The 13,691-nt window shown below is 40.5% G+C and overlaps 1 protein-coding gene across 1 annotated transcript in view; it reads right to left on the reverse strand.

Moving 5' to 3' along the window:
- Positions 1–13,691, reverse strand: part of MPPED2 (metallophosphoesterase domain containing 2) — a 178,772-nt gene that overhangs the window by 75,296 nt on the left and 89,785 nt on the right. The window contains exon 4 of the mRNA XM_010358313.2: positions 9,660–9,885. Within this exon, the coding sequence (XP_010356615.1) occupies positions 9,660–9,885 (226 nt within the window). The remainder of the gene's footprint in view (positions 1–9,659; positions 9,886–13,691) is intronic.

Raw genomic sequence — 13,691 nt, forward strand, 5'->3', positions numbered from 1 at the left:
GGTGGGTGACATCATGCCTTGACGTTGCTCTCACAAAGCAGCCTAGAAGGCAGGGGGCTTCTCCTGTATGAAGCACAGAACACAACATGGCTTTGATTATTAAGGCTGTATTGTGAAACAACTTTGGCAGCGTGCAGGCTCATCAGAAGGGGCGGAAGGATGTCCTGCGGCTCTGCAGATGTGGTGCTGGCAGAAGAGGAGCACCCGATGGAAGAAGCAACCTCATCTGTCCAAAGATATGTGTGCTCCAAAACCCCTCTCACCTTCATCAGAGATTAGGGGAAAGATGAAAGGATCCAGTGTGGTTACCTAGACTAACTTGTGAATACATCTGAGCCACAGAGGAGAAATGCATCACAGGAAGACAGAAGCAGCTAAGGCTGGAAACAAATAAATACAGATCAAGACTGTCAGTGGGACCCCAGTGGACTCACTGTCTGGCAAGACCTGGAGAAGTTCACCCTACCCTTACAGTTCAGAGGACAAAATAAGTAATCCATGTTTGTTGAGTAGCCTGAAAGTAAATGGTACAGAATCTACATGACGCTAAGAACCCAATCACTGAGAATTCAGCCACTAAGAAAAGGGAATACTGTATATTTGACAATTGGTTTTAATGTCCATAGGATGTTCTGAGGGTCCACCTGGTTTAGCTTCCGACCAATCTCAAACTTGACGCCAATTACTTTACTGCAGCCTTGAAGTGACGGTCTCTATAACTAAGAGTAACTTCTAGAGCTGCTCACAGTACGGGAATAAGGTATCTGAGCTGAAGAAATAATACCAAAGAGCCTAAAATTACTGATGGAGGCTTTCTTTGAAAACTCTCACCGCCTTACTATGAGGTTTAACGTGAGGTTTATCCTACTCCTATTTCTCACTTTTATTAAACCATGCTCACCTGGAGAGATGCTAGATTTCTGAGTGTTCAGGAAAAATCTAGGTATATGTACCTTGTTACACATGTTATTAAAGCCCATGGACATCATTTAGGGCTTTGCTTGGTTCCATTTTGCTCTGTCATCTCTAGTCTTCCATTTTGTATGACTGTGCCTGACTTTGTATTGGAAATACTTTCTTTCCTTTTGTCACTGGGTGTCTAATCTGTGTAAATCCTCAGTTCACCAGTCAGAGACCTATCTCTACCACCACCACCCCGATTCATTCATTAATTCATTCAGAAGACAGGGACCGAGCATATACTATGTGCCAGACACTGAGCTTGCCTAAGGTATGCATACAGGACAAAGTACAGGTCCCTGTTCTGATGGAGCTTGTAATCACTTGATACTCTCTTTCTATCCACCAGCAGCAACTCTGGATTAAAAGGAGCCTATTAGTGTAACAGGAGAAAATGAAAGAACACCCAGCAGCCAGTCAGCCATATACCAAAGTGGAGGTCCAGGCCTTCTGTGGAGCACAGTGTGGGCCCATGGCAGGTCTGACTGCAGCCGAAGTACGTTGCCAGCACTTCCCTCTTGGTGCATATGCCCAGGGCTGCTCTCTCTCCATTGCATGGTTCTTCAGAGGGAAAAAGTCACATGCAACCTATACTTGCCTCCTGATATGTGTTGTGGAGGAAGTTGTCTCTGTGGTGCAGGAACAGCAGGAGCTGACTCATGCCTTATAACACATTAAGACACAAATTTATGTGTGTGAGAGACAGGGTGTCACTCTGTCACCCAGGCTGAGTGCAGGAGTGTGCTCACGGCTTATTGCAACATCGACCTCCCAGACTCAGCAATCCTCCTGCCTCAGCCTCCCAAGTAGCTGGGAATACAAGCACACACCACCACACCTGGCTAATTTTTTAATTTTGTAGAGATGGGGCCTCACTATGTTGCCCAGTCTGGTCTCAAACTCCTAAGCTCAAGTGATCCTCCCACCTCAACCTCCCAAAGTGTTGGGATTACAGGCACAAGCCACTGCACCTGGCCAATATGTTTTTTTAAAATCCTAGTCTCGGGGTCACTTGTTTTTGGTCTTCCCTCAGTGATCCTATTTTCCCCTAGAAGCACACCTCACCACTTAATCCTGAGAGCCTCTGAAGGGTGCTGGCCTGGATTTCTGTACACCCTTTTTGCAACTAGATGAAAACGGCCAGGTCTTCTAAGATGAAAAGCAGCTACTTCCTGAGTTGCTCAGCCCAAGGAGTAGACAGACATCTAGGATATCCTGGTTTAGTCTAGCAAACTCCACAAAGGAAGCCTGGATTCTAGTCCTATTTTGTCCTCAAATTAAGTCTGTAGCTTTGGGCAAGTCACTTTCTCTATCAAAAACTCTCTTTGTTGGTCTCTGTCAAAAGGAGGCAATAATGAACAGCAGCTGACACATAAACACTTGTAAATGCTGGCTATTATTAATTATTATTAGTAATACATGCCCTGGTTAAAGAATTGTTGTCAGCCTCAAATGAGATAATACATATGAAAGTTCTCTGAGTGAAATACACCATCCAAATGTAAATTTATTATTGTTGTTTGCCGAGTTGCTCTCTCAGAATGTGCAGGCAAAAATATAAATTATGCCAACGGTTGCTATGAAGCATAATTGAATGCAGACAAATACTTCTTTAGCACCTCCACATTCTTCCATACAACCACCACCAACACATCAGGCAGGCTTTGAAGGCTGAGTTGGACAGAGCTGGCAGAAAGGGGCGAGTGAGATCCCACATGACCAGCTCTGCATAAACTGGCTTTGGAAATGGTATTTACTGATTTGGTCATCAATGGGGAGGTAGGAAGCAAAGTGATCGGTTTTGCTTTCTCCTAAACAGGGCAGTTGTTAACCCAGAAGTGAATCTGATCCCAGCTTTAAGAGCAGTCAGCTGCATTCTGAAACAGGCAAAAATGTAAACAGAGCCCTGTAACTCTAGACTAGGGCAGAACAGCCATAGGTTTCATAATGGGAGAGTCTATGGGCCCTGTGCCAAGAAAAATGAAATGTTACCCTGGGCCTTTAAACAGAATCATGTAAGAGCAGAGTGCATATTTGTTTAACACACACACACACAAGACCTTTTTCTCTGCCAATACCTTTCTGAACCCTCCTGAATAAAAGCTGAAATCCCTGAAAACATGGTACAGAACCAATATTGTTTGCATAGTCTCATTCTTTAGTGCCAAAGGATTTTTCTCCTGAACAGGGAGCTGTTTCTTTCTTTTCTTTTTTCTTGTTCTTCTACTTTTTTTTTTTTTTGCCCGAGTTAATTACAAAGTATGACTGAGAAAATAAAATAAATGAGCCCATTCCACCCATCCCTGTATCTGAATTCTATCATGTGAATTGCCAATTGGTTTTCTAATCCTCTCATTCAATATCTGCTGTTAATTTGTTTGCTATTTCAAGAACTTGAAGACTGTCAGCAAAATACATGATGCATTACAAAACTTATAATTGGAAATAAAAACATCTGACACTTTTCTGACAGAGTAAACATAAAGTACTACTATTGCACTGATCAGAACAAGGGAAATGTGAGCAACCTTGTAGCTATTTGTGTGCAAACACAATTAGAAATGCTGCAGAGAGTGAAATCAACACTCAACTCCCACTTTGAAAAATGCTGAGAAAATTACATCTAAATGAATGAATGAATTCAACATGGTTATGAAAGGAAATGAAGGGAAGAGAGGAAGGGAAAACAAATCCTGCTCACACTTCCTCTGAAAATGCGACTCAACGGACTTTCTCTTCCTATTTCAGCCATTTTAGAATTGCACTGCCTAGGCCTGATCTAATTTTCCTGCTGGAAAAGTTAAGGCACTTCCTCCACAGTTACTAAATCTGACAAATTACACCTGGGTCCACTCTAACGTGAAAAAATGTGCTCTTTGTTGCTGACCCCTTGGTCAGCCTAGAGATCAAATTCCTGGACATCGGAAAGCCCCACTCATATTCATTAAAAGCCACGGGAGACCAGCTCTGTATTTCTGTTCAAGGGAAGAACAAGGTGCGGGCTTTCGCTGAACAATACAACTGCTCTGCTTCAGTCGGCACAATATACACCTTTCACTTTCTGCAGCTTGGCTGCTAATCAATTAGTATGTGGATTTTTTTTTTTTTTTTTTCTGCACAGCATCTTAGTACCAAAACTAAGTCCCATGAGCGAGTTTACCCCAAACTGCTTGTGTTAAAAAGCTGGCTACAGATTCAGTAATCAAAAATACAAAAATGATTTCAAAATTCTACCTTCCCTCTACTCTGGCCAGACATGCCATTAATTACCACAGTGGCTAATATTTGACAGATTAGAATTTTGTCCCCTTTCTAACCACACTCAGCCTTTGGGAAAGATGTTACAGTGCTGAGAGTGAGTCACAAAGACAAAATTGGGCACCACTGGTGGCAGAGAATCAATTTTAGGTATGCAAGCAATCCACAAGCTCTCCCATGGTACGAAGTAAGAATGAGGCTGACCCACCTGCCTGACAACACAAAACCTTCTTCTCCTGCACTCCCAAAAAGAATGAGAAAATAACGACAATAGCAGAAGTGAAGCAAATCTGTGGCTGAACTATTAAAAAGATGCCTGATGCCTTTATTCCAGATTCTTGGAAGAATGAGATGATGAAGGAATATACACAGATGCCATAAAACCTACCTTAAGGCCTCTTGAGGTAAGGGTGACCCCAGAGAATTCATCAACTCTTGCCCTCCCATCTGAGGGAGCCCCTTTCCTTTCAGATCTGGCATCCCACTTACAGCATCTTCAGTTTAGGCCACTGGATTTTCCCAGACCCATCAAACCATATTCAAAGCCTCTTCCTTGGGGATGTACTAAGCACTACAGAACATTACGGTTGCAGACATATATGAATGCTCTGGTGTGTTGTAAGTTATTTTCTACATACCAGTTCCTGTTCAACTGTAAATTAGAAAACACTACTTTAATTCTCCGTAGTCTTGAGGTAGCTTTCAGCTGTGTTGCAAGTTATGAACGTGTAACGAATACAGACTAATATTCTTTTTCTGTAGCTAGACCAGGTCACAATCCGTATTTTCTAAATACACGAATTATAGCTATTTTCCTAGTCTGATGGCAATTACTTTAGAGAAACCTGTGAATCCTTAATATCAGAGTTCTTATTTTGATTTCTATTTTTGAAACCACTAGTGCTATCAGCAATGCAGAACTTAATACTTCCTCCAAAAAAGTCACTGTAAAAACAGGGAAATCAGACCATCAATTTACATTATTTTTGATCGAAATATCTGCTGGGTTACTAAGCAGGAACTCACCTATGTGTAAATCTCAGAGATGGAAAAAATCTAATTTCTGAAGGGAGAAAAGTGGGTAAGTACCTATGGAATAAGTTCTCCCAAACATTGCTTTGAGGCAAAATCTTTTTTTTTTTTTTTTTTTTGTTGAGACGGAGTCTCACTTTGTCCCTCATGCTGGAGTGCAGTGGCCCGATCTCGGCTCACTGCAAGCTCCACCTCCCGGGTTCACGTCATTCTCCTGCCTCAGCCTCCCAAGTAGCTGGGACTACAGGCGCCGGCTACCACGCCCGGCTAATTTTTTGTATTTTTAGCAAAGACGGAGTTACACCGTGTTAGCCAGGATAGTCTCGATCTCCTGACCTCCTGATCTGCCCGCCTCAGCCTCCCAAAGTGCTGGGATTACAGGTGTGAACTCCCAGGCTGGAGTGCAGTGGTGCGATCTCGGCTCACTGCAAGCTCTGCCTCCTGGGTTCACGCCATTCTCCTGCCTCAGCCTCCCGAGTAGGTGGGACTACAAGTGCACGCCACCATGTCCAACTAATTTTTTCTATTTTTTTCAGTAGAGACGGGGTTTCGCCGTGTTAGCCAGGATGGTCTAGATCTCCTGACCTCGTGATCCGCCCATCTTGGCCTCCCAAAGTGCCTGGGATTACAGGCGTGAGCCACCGGGCAAATTCTTAATAGTAAAAGATGTTAAAAATTGTACAAGACATTGAAGTAATTCAAGCATGCTCGCAAATATGTATATTTTTGAAAATTCTAACTTTGATGACCATTTAAGTGCGTGGCATATGAGAGAAACTAGAGAAGACTTCATTCCTCATGTTTTACAACTAAATGAAAAAGTTAAGTGACTTGCCTAGTGTCACCCAATGAGCAGAAGGTGAACTAGGGCTAAAACTTATCCAATCTCGCTCCTTATGAAGGCTGACAGAGGTATAGTTTGGAAACACTAACACACCACTATTAATAGTAATAGCTAACACTTATCAACTGCTTACTCCATGCTAAAAAGTCTTCTGTGTGCTGTGGATGCATTAATTCTATCTTCATAACAACCATGAAACCATAATGCTTTATCCCATTTTAAAGAAGAAACAGAGGCAGGCAGATGTTAAGAAACTCACCCAAGGTCCCACTGAATAAGTGATAGAGATGGCAAATACTCTCCTCCCTAGCACAGAAATGCTAATGCAGACATTTCTAAATCAATGTTCAGATTATCAGTAGTTCTGGGAATGTTAATTTTGACGAAATATCTTCACAGTGAGATCCAAACTACTGAGGCCTCCCAAAAACAGATGATGAAACTGAAATATCCTTTTCGTCAACCTCTGTATTCTTGGTCAAAATACAAAGTATCAACAATTCCAATGGATGGGGCAAAAACCACTTAAAGATCTCCCTTATTGTAAAGAGATGCTCAATAGGAAATGGTTGAAGCTTTGTGGAAATCTCAATAGACATTAAGTCTAATGACAACTTTAGGAGAACATTTCAGAAGACTGATTAGTGCTTATTTTCTTGACTTTTCTACCCTTGCCAGTATTAAAATTAAAACATTTTAAATGACATCAATCCAGTTCAGATATAAACTTTGTCTGCAGTTTGCACCACCACCAAAAATAGACCATGTCCTGTCACATCACATATCTGAATTAGTCTGTTTGTTCAATTTCTTGAGATGCTGCAAGATCTGCCTGAGGACCAAAATCACTCCCCCATTCATCACAGCTATAATCTGGTTTAGCTGAACCCTGTCCTAAACAGATTTGAATCAGCTCAGATAATGGAGGAAGTTTGTTGCTGTCATCATTTCAGCAACTATCAATCCAGGAACCTCTGAACATCCTGCTTGCTCAGGAATAGCCTTAAATGTCCTGTACCTTTTAAGGATTTTTCAAAAGTAATCTTAAATTATTTTTAAACAATGATCTTAACTTGCATGTAGAGCATCTCTGCTAAGCAGAGGTCATTCCTCAACTACTTCACTGACATTAAGAACTGGGCTGTGAAGCTGGAAATGCTCTCTCTCCTGCCCTTTACCCAGAAATGCTAATATCAATATCCTACACGACCCCAGATTACAGTTTGACAGCACTGATTTCTGCTGTTTATTCTCTTGCCCTTTACCACGTTCTCACACATTAAAAAAATAAATTGACGTACTTTACTAAAGCTAGGTATAAACTGGATCTGCAGATTATAACCACCAATTACCACATCCCCACCCCCACCATCCCTCAGTCACGCTGTATACCCTGGAATCAGACTCGCCAGGTTCAAATCACACCTCTTATTATCTGTGGCGATTCTTGAGCAATTACTTAACTTTTCTGCATTTGGGTTTTCTTATCTGCCAAATGAGAATCAGAATAGTGCCCATCTCCCAAAGGTATTCTGAGGATTAAATGAGACAATACATATACAAAAAACATAGGACAATGCCTGGCATATAGGAAGTACTTAATTAAGAGTTCAAAAATCATTGTTGGGGTTGATTTTAAATAGAGATGTACTTCCTGTACCCATTCATCAGTCCTTCTGGATACCAACTCGTATAGCTAGAAAAAAAATTATAGAAAATATCTCAACCTTTTAACTTACAGAGGACAAGAGGACTTTACTTGACAAACTGTCAAGTAAAGTGGCCAATCTGAATTCAGTCTGCTTGTCTGTTTCCAGTCCTATCCACAACTCCTAGTGAAGGACTGGGGTACTTTCTGTATTGAGTGAGTAAAGGTAAGTTCTTCTGCTCTATATACACACACACAGGTTAGTTTTGCTCTACATACACCCTCAAAAAAAAAAAAGTCCTAGAACCTAAATGATTGACAATCATTTAGTCTAACATTCTCACTTTAAAGATTTAAAAAAAAAAAAAAACTTGCTCTAGGGCCTAAATGACTTGCCTAAGTTGACATAAATACTTAGTGGGAGAGCCCAAGGCCAGAAAAATTATAATTGATACCCTAAGCAAACTATCCAATATTCTCTAAAGTCCACTGCAAACTTTACCTATTTTATCCTCATCACAACCCTCTAAAATAGATATCATCTTCACCATCTTAAAGATATGAAAACTGAGGCTCAGACACTGTGAAGTAATTCCTTTAAAACCTGACAACTGTCAACTGATAGAATCAAGATTGACATGCTTCTTGTCTGGCTTCCAAGGATATGCACCTGTTTCAAGTTTTCCAGAGCTTAGTTCCGAGAATTCTAGCGCCATTTCTCAACCAGTAACTTTCAAACCACCTGTACATCAGTCTTGCCCAGGGAACTTTAAAAAATAGTAACTGCTGAGCTTCATCTCAGAAAGGGCAATCAGAGTCTCTGTAGGTAGGGCTTCAAAATCTTTATTTCTACAGAGACGGTAATTCTGATGTGTAGAGAGATTTGAGAAACCCTAATCTAAGCAAGATATTTTATGAACTCTTCCAGTACAAAATGAGAGGGAAATGAGTTACCTAAGGCTGATGGAATGTTCAGAGTAGCTGAGTCTATGTGAAGGGTAGCATGGCGACCTCCTCTCAAATCCTTTTGTGTCACACAGACATACACCCAGCCCCAGTAGCATAAACATATACAGCCAGCCCTCCATAATCACGGGTTCCACATCCAAGGATTTAACCAACCAAGGATAGAAAATATTAGAAAAAGGGCCGGGAGCGGTGGCTTATGCCTATAATCCCAGCACTTTGGGAGGCCGAGGCGAGCCAATCACCCGAGGTCAGGAGTTCAAGACCAGGCTGGCCAACATGGTGAAACCCTGTCTCTACTAAAAATATTAAAATTAGCCGGGTGCAGTGGCGTGTGCCTGTAATCCCAGCTACTTCGGAGGCTGAGGCAGGAGAATCACTTGAACCCGGGAGGCAGAGGTTGCCGTGAGCTGAAATCACACCACTGCATTCCAGCCTCAGCGACAGAGAGATACTCCATCTTGAAGAAAAAAAAAAGAAAGAAAATATTGGAAAAACGATCGCATCTATGCTAGATATTTTTGCTGTCATTGTTCCTTAAACCATGAAGTATTAACAATGTTTTATAATCTAGAGACGATTTAAACTATACACGAGGATGTGCATAGGTTACATGCAAATACTACACCATTTTATATAAAAGACTTGAGCATGCTGGAATTTTGTTATCAGCAGGAGATCCTGGACCAATTCCCATTGGATACTGAGGGAGGGATGACTGTATATATCTAGGAAAGCCTTAACTCCCATTGATCTTACCTAAAGGGATCTCTATCACAATGAAAACAAGTGTTGCATTTTGCAGTAGTACAGTATGCATTTTGTTGGAAATACAGCAATAAGGTTTCCTTCCATCCGAATCATTTTCATTTAAAGCATCTAAGTCTGAGCCATATATTCTTGGTACTGAGCTAAAAAGCAATGTGGAAAACTGTTTGAATCATCACTTACCAAGGTGCACCGTATATCCTGAATCCCTTCACTGTTACCTCCGAATCTTGTAAGTAAATACTGTTTGTCAGGAGGGACTGAACATTGTCAAAGTCCTCTGGTTTCAATTTGGACACAGAGGGGAAACGGTAGTAGTCCTGTTTAACAAGGTCTGCCATGAATTCCTTATCAAATGTCAGTTCATGATTCCCAGCAATCACTATTTTATATTCATATGGCAGGTTTCCTGAAATAAGAAAAAAGAGCACCAATTAGCACGTTCATTTCCCATCACAAAGTACAACAGCCGAGACTATGTGATTAGCAGACAGCTCACTCAAATGAAATAGCTCACACATTCCTTTACATTTCCATGTGAACTGGAATTTATGATTAGTCCTTTATGCCAACAAAAATGACAATAACAGGAGATAGGAAGCTGCTAAGTAGCTAAAACATTGTTAAAAAGACATTAAGTTTTCTAGTTCCATTTCCCTCTTCTGTATGCTACGTATTCATTGTGATGAATCCACAGGGTAATGAATCTACACTTTATATTTATCCAGTAAAAAAGCACATTAATCACGATCCTTAAGAGAAGGTCTGGACCTAGTTTGGTTCTCAAAACATAATCTAACCAACTATTCTTAACAAGTCAAATAACTACTAGATTTTTAGTATATCCTTCAGACAAAAGACATGGCATAGTCAAACATTCCAAAATTGACATACAAGAAAGGAACCAGATAGTAAAATTTCATATTTCAACTCTAATTTTAAGTTTACCTTTTGGGTTGTGAATAAAAAGAACATTAGGAAGGGCCCCCTGATTAGAAGCTAACTTTCCTCCCATTGGGAAGGGAGAAGAAACTGTAAAGCTTAACCCACTTTTAATATTTATGGTATGGAAATGTGAGTTCTCGGTGTGTGCTTTTTATGCAAAAGTTTCCCGATCAAAATGAGATAATTCTGGGAAGAAGAATGAAAGCTATAAAGGAAAACCCAAACACCAGACTTCTGCATAGATTTATAATGTTTAAATAAAGTACGGGTCATACATATTAATAACTCACCGTGATGCTATAAGAACCAAAATCCAAAGGGAGAGAGTGCCGGGCAGCTGTCCCCACCTGAAATTAATGTTCTTTTCTTTACGCTGTCACTACCCATCCCTCAAGCCTCACTGTTCATCTGCTGCTTATTTTATTTTGGAGGAAAAAAAGAGTGGGACAATGGCACCTATAATTCCAGCTTTCTGAGACCTATGGATCTGATGCAAAATTAATGTTTCCTGCTATTCCAGGAAGAATTAAAGTTACCACTAGCAGGAAATTGGATACACTTGTTGTAAGAACTGGTCCTTACCAGCAAGCTAGAGTCTCAATGATTTCATTAAGGAAGCTTAGTGGGGAAGAGAATTTTGTGGGGGAGGTGATGGGAGCAAGTTCTGTCGTCAGTCCACTTGGATTTCAGCAATTCAAACTGTAAAGTTTACATTGTGAAGTCCACACAGTCTCAGCAGCACATCACAAACGTATTTGCTAATATTGAAGCAGTTTTCAAGACTGTCAGATCATGTTTTGCAAAATTACTGCCTTTTCTTTAGCTATTAATTGTTAGATTTCTGACAATAATAAAGTTGCTTATATAGCTCGGGCAATAATGGGGAGGCTTAAGAGAGAGATGAAAGCAGTCTGATAGAAAATAACACTGCAGAGAGAAGAAACCAGAAACGCTGAGGCCAAGCAGCAATGGTTATCTTTGACTACTAGCCCACGGTGCTGTATGTCATGTCTTTGGCCTCAGTTATTTGCAAGGTTATGATGAAGAGTTCAGAAAAGAATAGGAAGCCTCCCTCAAATGCACATTTATGTGAATTTGGTAATTAAGAGTATGATGTACATAGTATGTTGCTTGGATAGAATGGTGGTATTTTGCACAATTCCTGAACTTCAAGTGAAGATGAAAGATGTGTTAATAGGGCCACAAATTCCCAGTACTGCACATGCTGGACATTTGTGAGAGGCCCTACAACTCTAATATCATGGCTCTGTGACCCTATGAGCCTAATACTGCTCCCCGCCCCAATTCACCTGTGCTCCCAAAGCTGGAACAGGCTAAAATGTTTTCCCAGACAGCGATCTCTTCCAAGGCAGGTCCTTACTGTGTGATTCTTGGAGCAAAAGATTTTACCTGTACAAATCACATTGTAGTTGCCCAGTTCTCCTTTAATCATTCACAATGATGGACTCATTGTAAACCCTTTAATTATGTGCCGCCGTTCTTGCAGGAAGCCTGGGTTTCTCAATTTATCCTTGTTTTAGGGCTTGGGTTCAGGGACAGCATGGGTGAGACTAGCCACTATGGCAAAGGAAGTATATTTTCCCCCTTCAGATTGGATTTTTTTCTTTCTTTCTTTCTTTTTAAGTAAAGCTGCTGCAAAGCAAATCTTTCTCAGGAAGACAAGCATCTTTGGTGTCTTTTAAATCAAATTTTGGAGACTCAGGATAAAAAGGTAGCCACCAAAATGAAGAGCCACAGAAAAGGTGATGATATTTACACATCATCAACAAACTCATCTCTTTCTGAGAATCCAATAGTAGCTTCCAACTTCCATCCTCTGTTACTGATGTTATGAGATTGTCTGACATATTTTCTTTTTTGCTGAACTGACCTTTCATCTATAATCTGCTAACCTTTATGTTTTATATGAAAAGTGTAAACAGGGCAGCTGACAAATCTCCTGTTACTTGATGGCATTTTCGTGGGTTTTCTTTTTTTTTTTTTTCCACACTAGATTAATTTGGAAGGCTCTGCAGTCCAGCTTCAAACTTCTTGGTATTCAAATAGCAACACTTTAAAATTGTCGGGCAAAGAGGTGCCTGCCTTTTTCCATTTTATTCAGATCATGCCAGCTAAGCTGACCTGCTTGTACAAAAAAAAAAAAAAAAAAAAAAAAAAAAAAAAAAAAAAAAAAACAAGGCCATATATAGACTCTAACATGAAAAAAAAAATTCTTGCTCTGAATGACCCAAAGAACTCTACCGGCCGGGCATGGTGGCTCACACCTCTAATCCCAGCACTTTGGGAGGTCGAGAAAGGCAGATCACCTGAGGTCAGGAGTTTGAGATCAGCCTGGTCAACGTAGTGAAACCCCATCTCTACTAAAAGTACAAAAATTAGCTGGGCGTGGTAGCAGAAGAATTGCTTGAACCCTGGAGGAAGAGGTTGCTGTGAGTCGAGATTGCGCCATTGCACTCCAGCCTGGGTGAAAGAGCAAAACTCATCTCAGAAAAACAAACAAACAAAGAAACAAGAAAAAAGAACTCTACCAACCAACCAGTTTCATCGTTCCTAAGGCATGATATATGTTCTACTAATGGCACACAAGATTATTTTAGGTGAAATGGAAAGGAACCTTTGACAAAATGTCAAACAGTTTTGTATTTTAAAACGACTTTTAAGAATGCATTGTTTGGACAAATACAATATAAAAGTGGAAGTAATGATATATAGCTTCCTTTTTTCTATCTTTATATGTAAAATAAGAGGTAATTTCAAGAAAATTACTAAGCAAATAGTAGAGGTAACTTACAGGTACAACAAAGTGACTATGGTAGCAAGTGAATTAATGAAATGTGGAAAACTTGCTCATCAGCTCAGGTTAGAGCTACCGAATGTAAGTGAGACCATAAACTCATAAAGGCAGTTATTTGAGTTTTATGTATTCTGTATCTTCTTCACTTAGTGGTGTCACATAAGTAGATACTCATGAACTGAAAGTCAACTGGGTCCTCACTGTTACTTGACAGTTCTAAGTGCCCCACACTTTAGCCACTACCTCCCCAAAGCAGCCATCACAAAATGTGTCCAGGTTCCTCTCTAGCTCCCAGGCTCCAACTGAGCCCCCCTCCAGACATGCAAAATATCCTCTAACCACATGTGTAAAGAAGGAGGAAGTTTCTCTTCACTTCTGCCTCTTCACTTTCCCATCACTCCATCTGTTTGCATCTTCTCATATTTCTAACAGAGGTTGAGCATCCTTTAACTGAA

The sequence above is a fragment of the Rhinopithecus roxellana genome, chromosome 15, assembly GCF_007565055.1.
Source record: "Rhinopithecus roxellana isolate Shanxi Qingling chromosome 15, ASM756505v1, whole genome shotgun sequence".
In the NCBI taxonomy this organism is placed as follows: Eukaryota; Metazoa; Chordata; class Mammalia; order Primates; family Cercopithecidae; genus Rhinopithecus; species Rhinopithecus roxellana.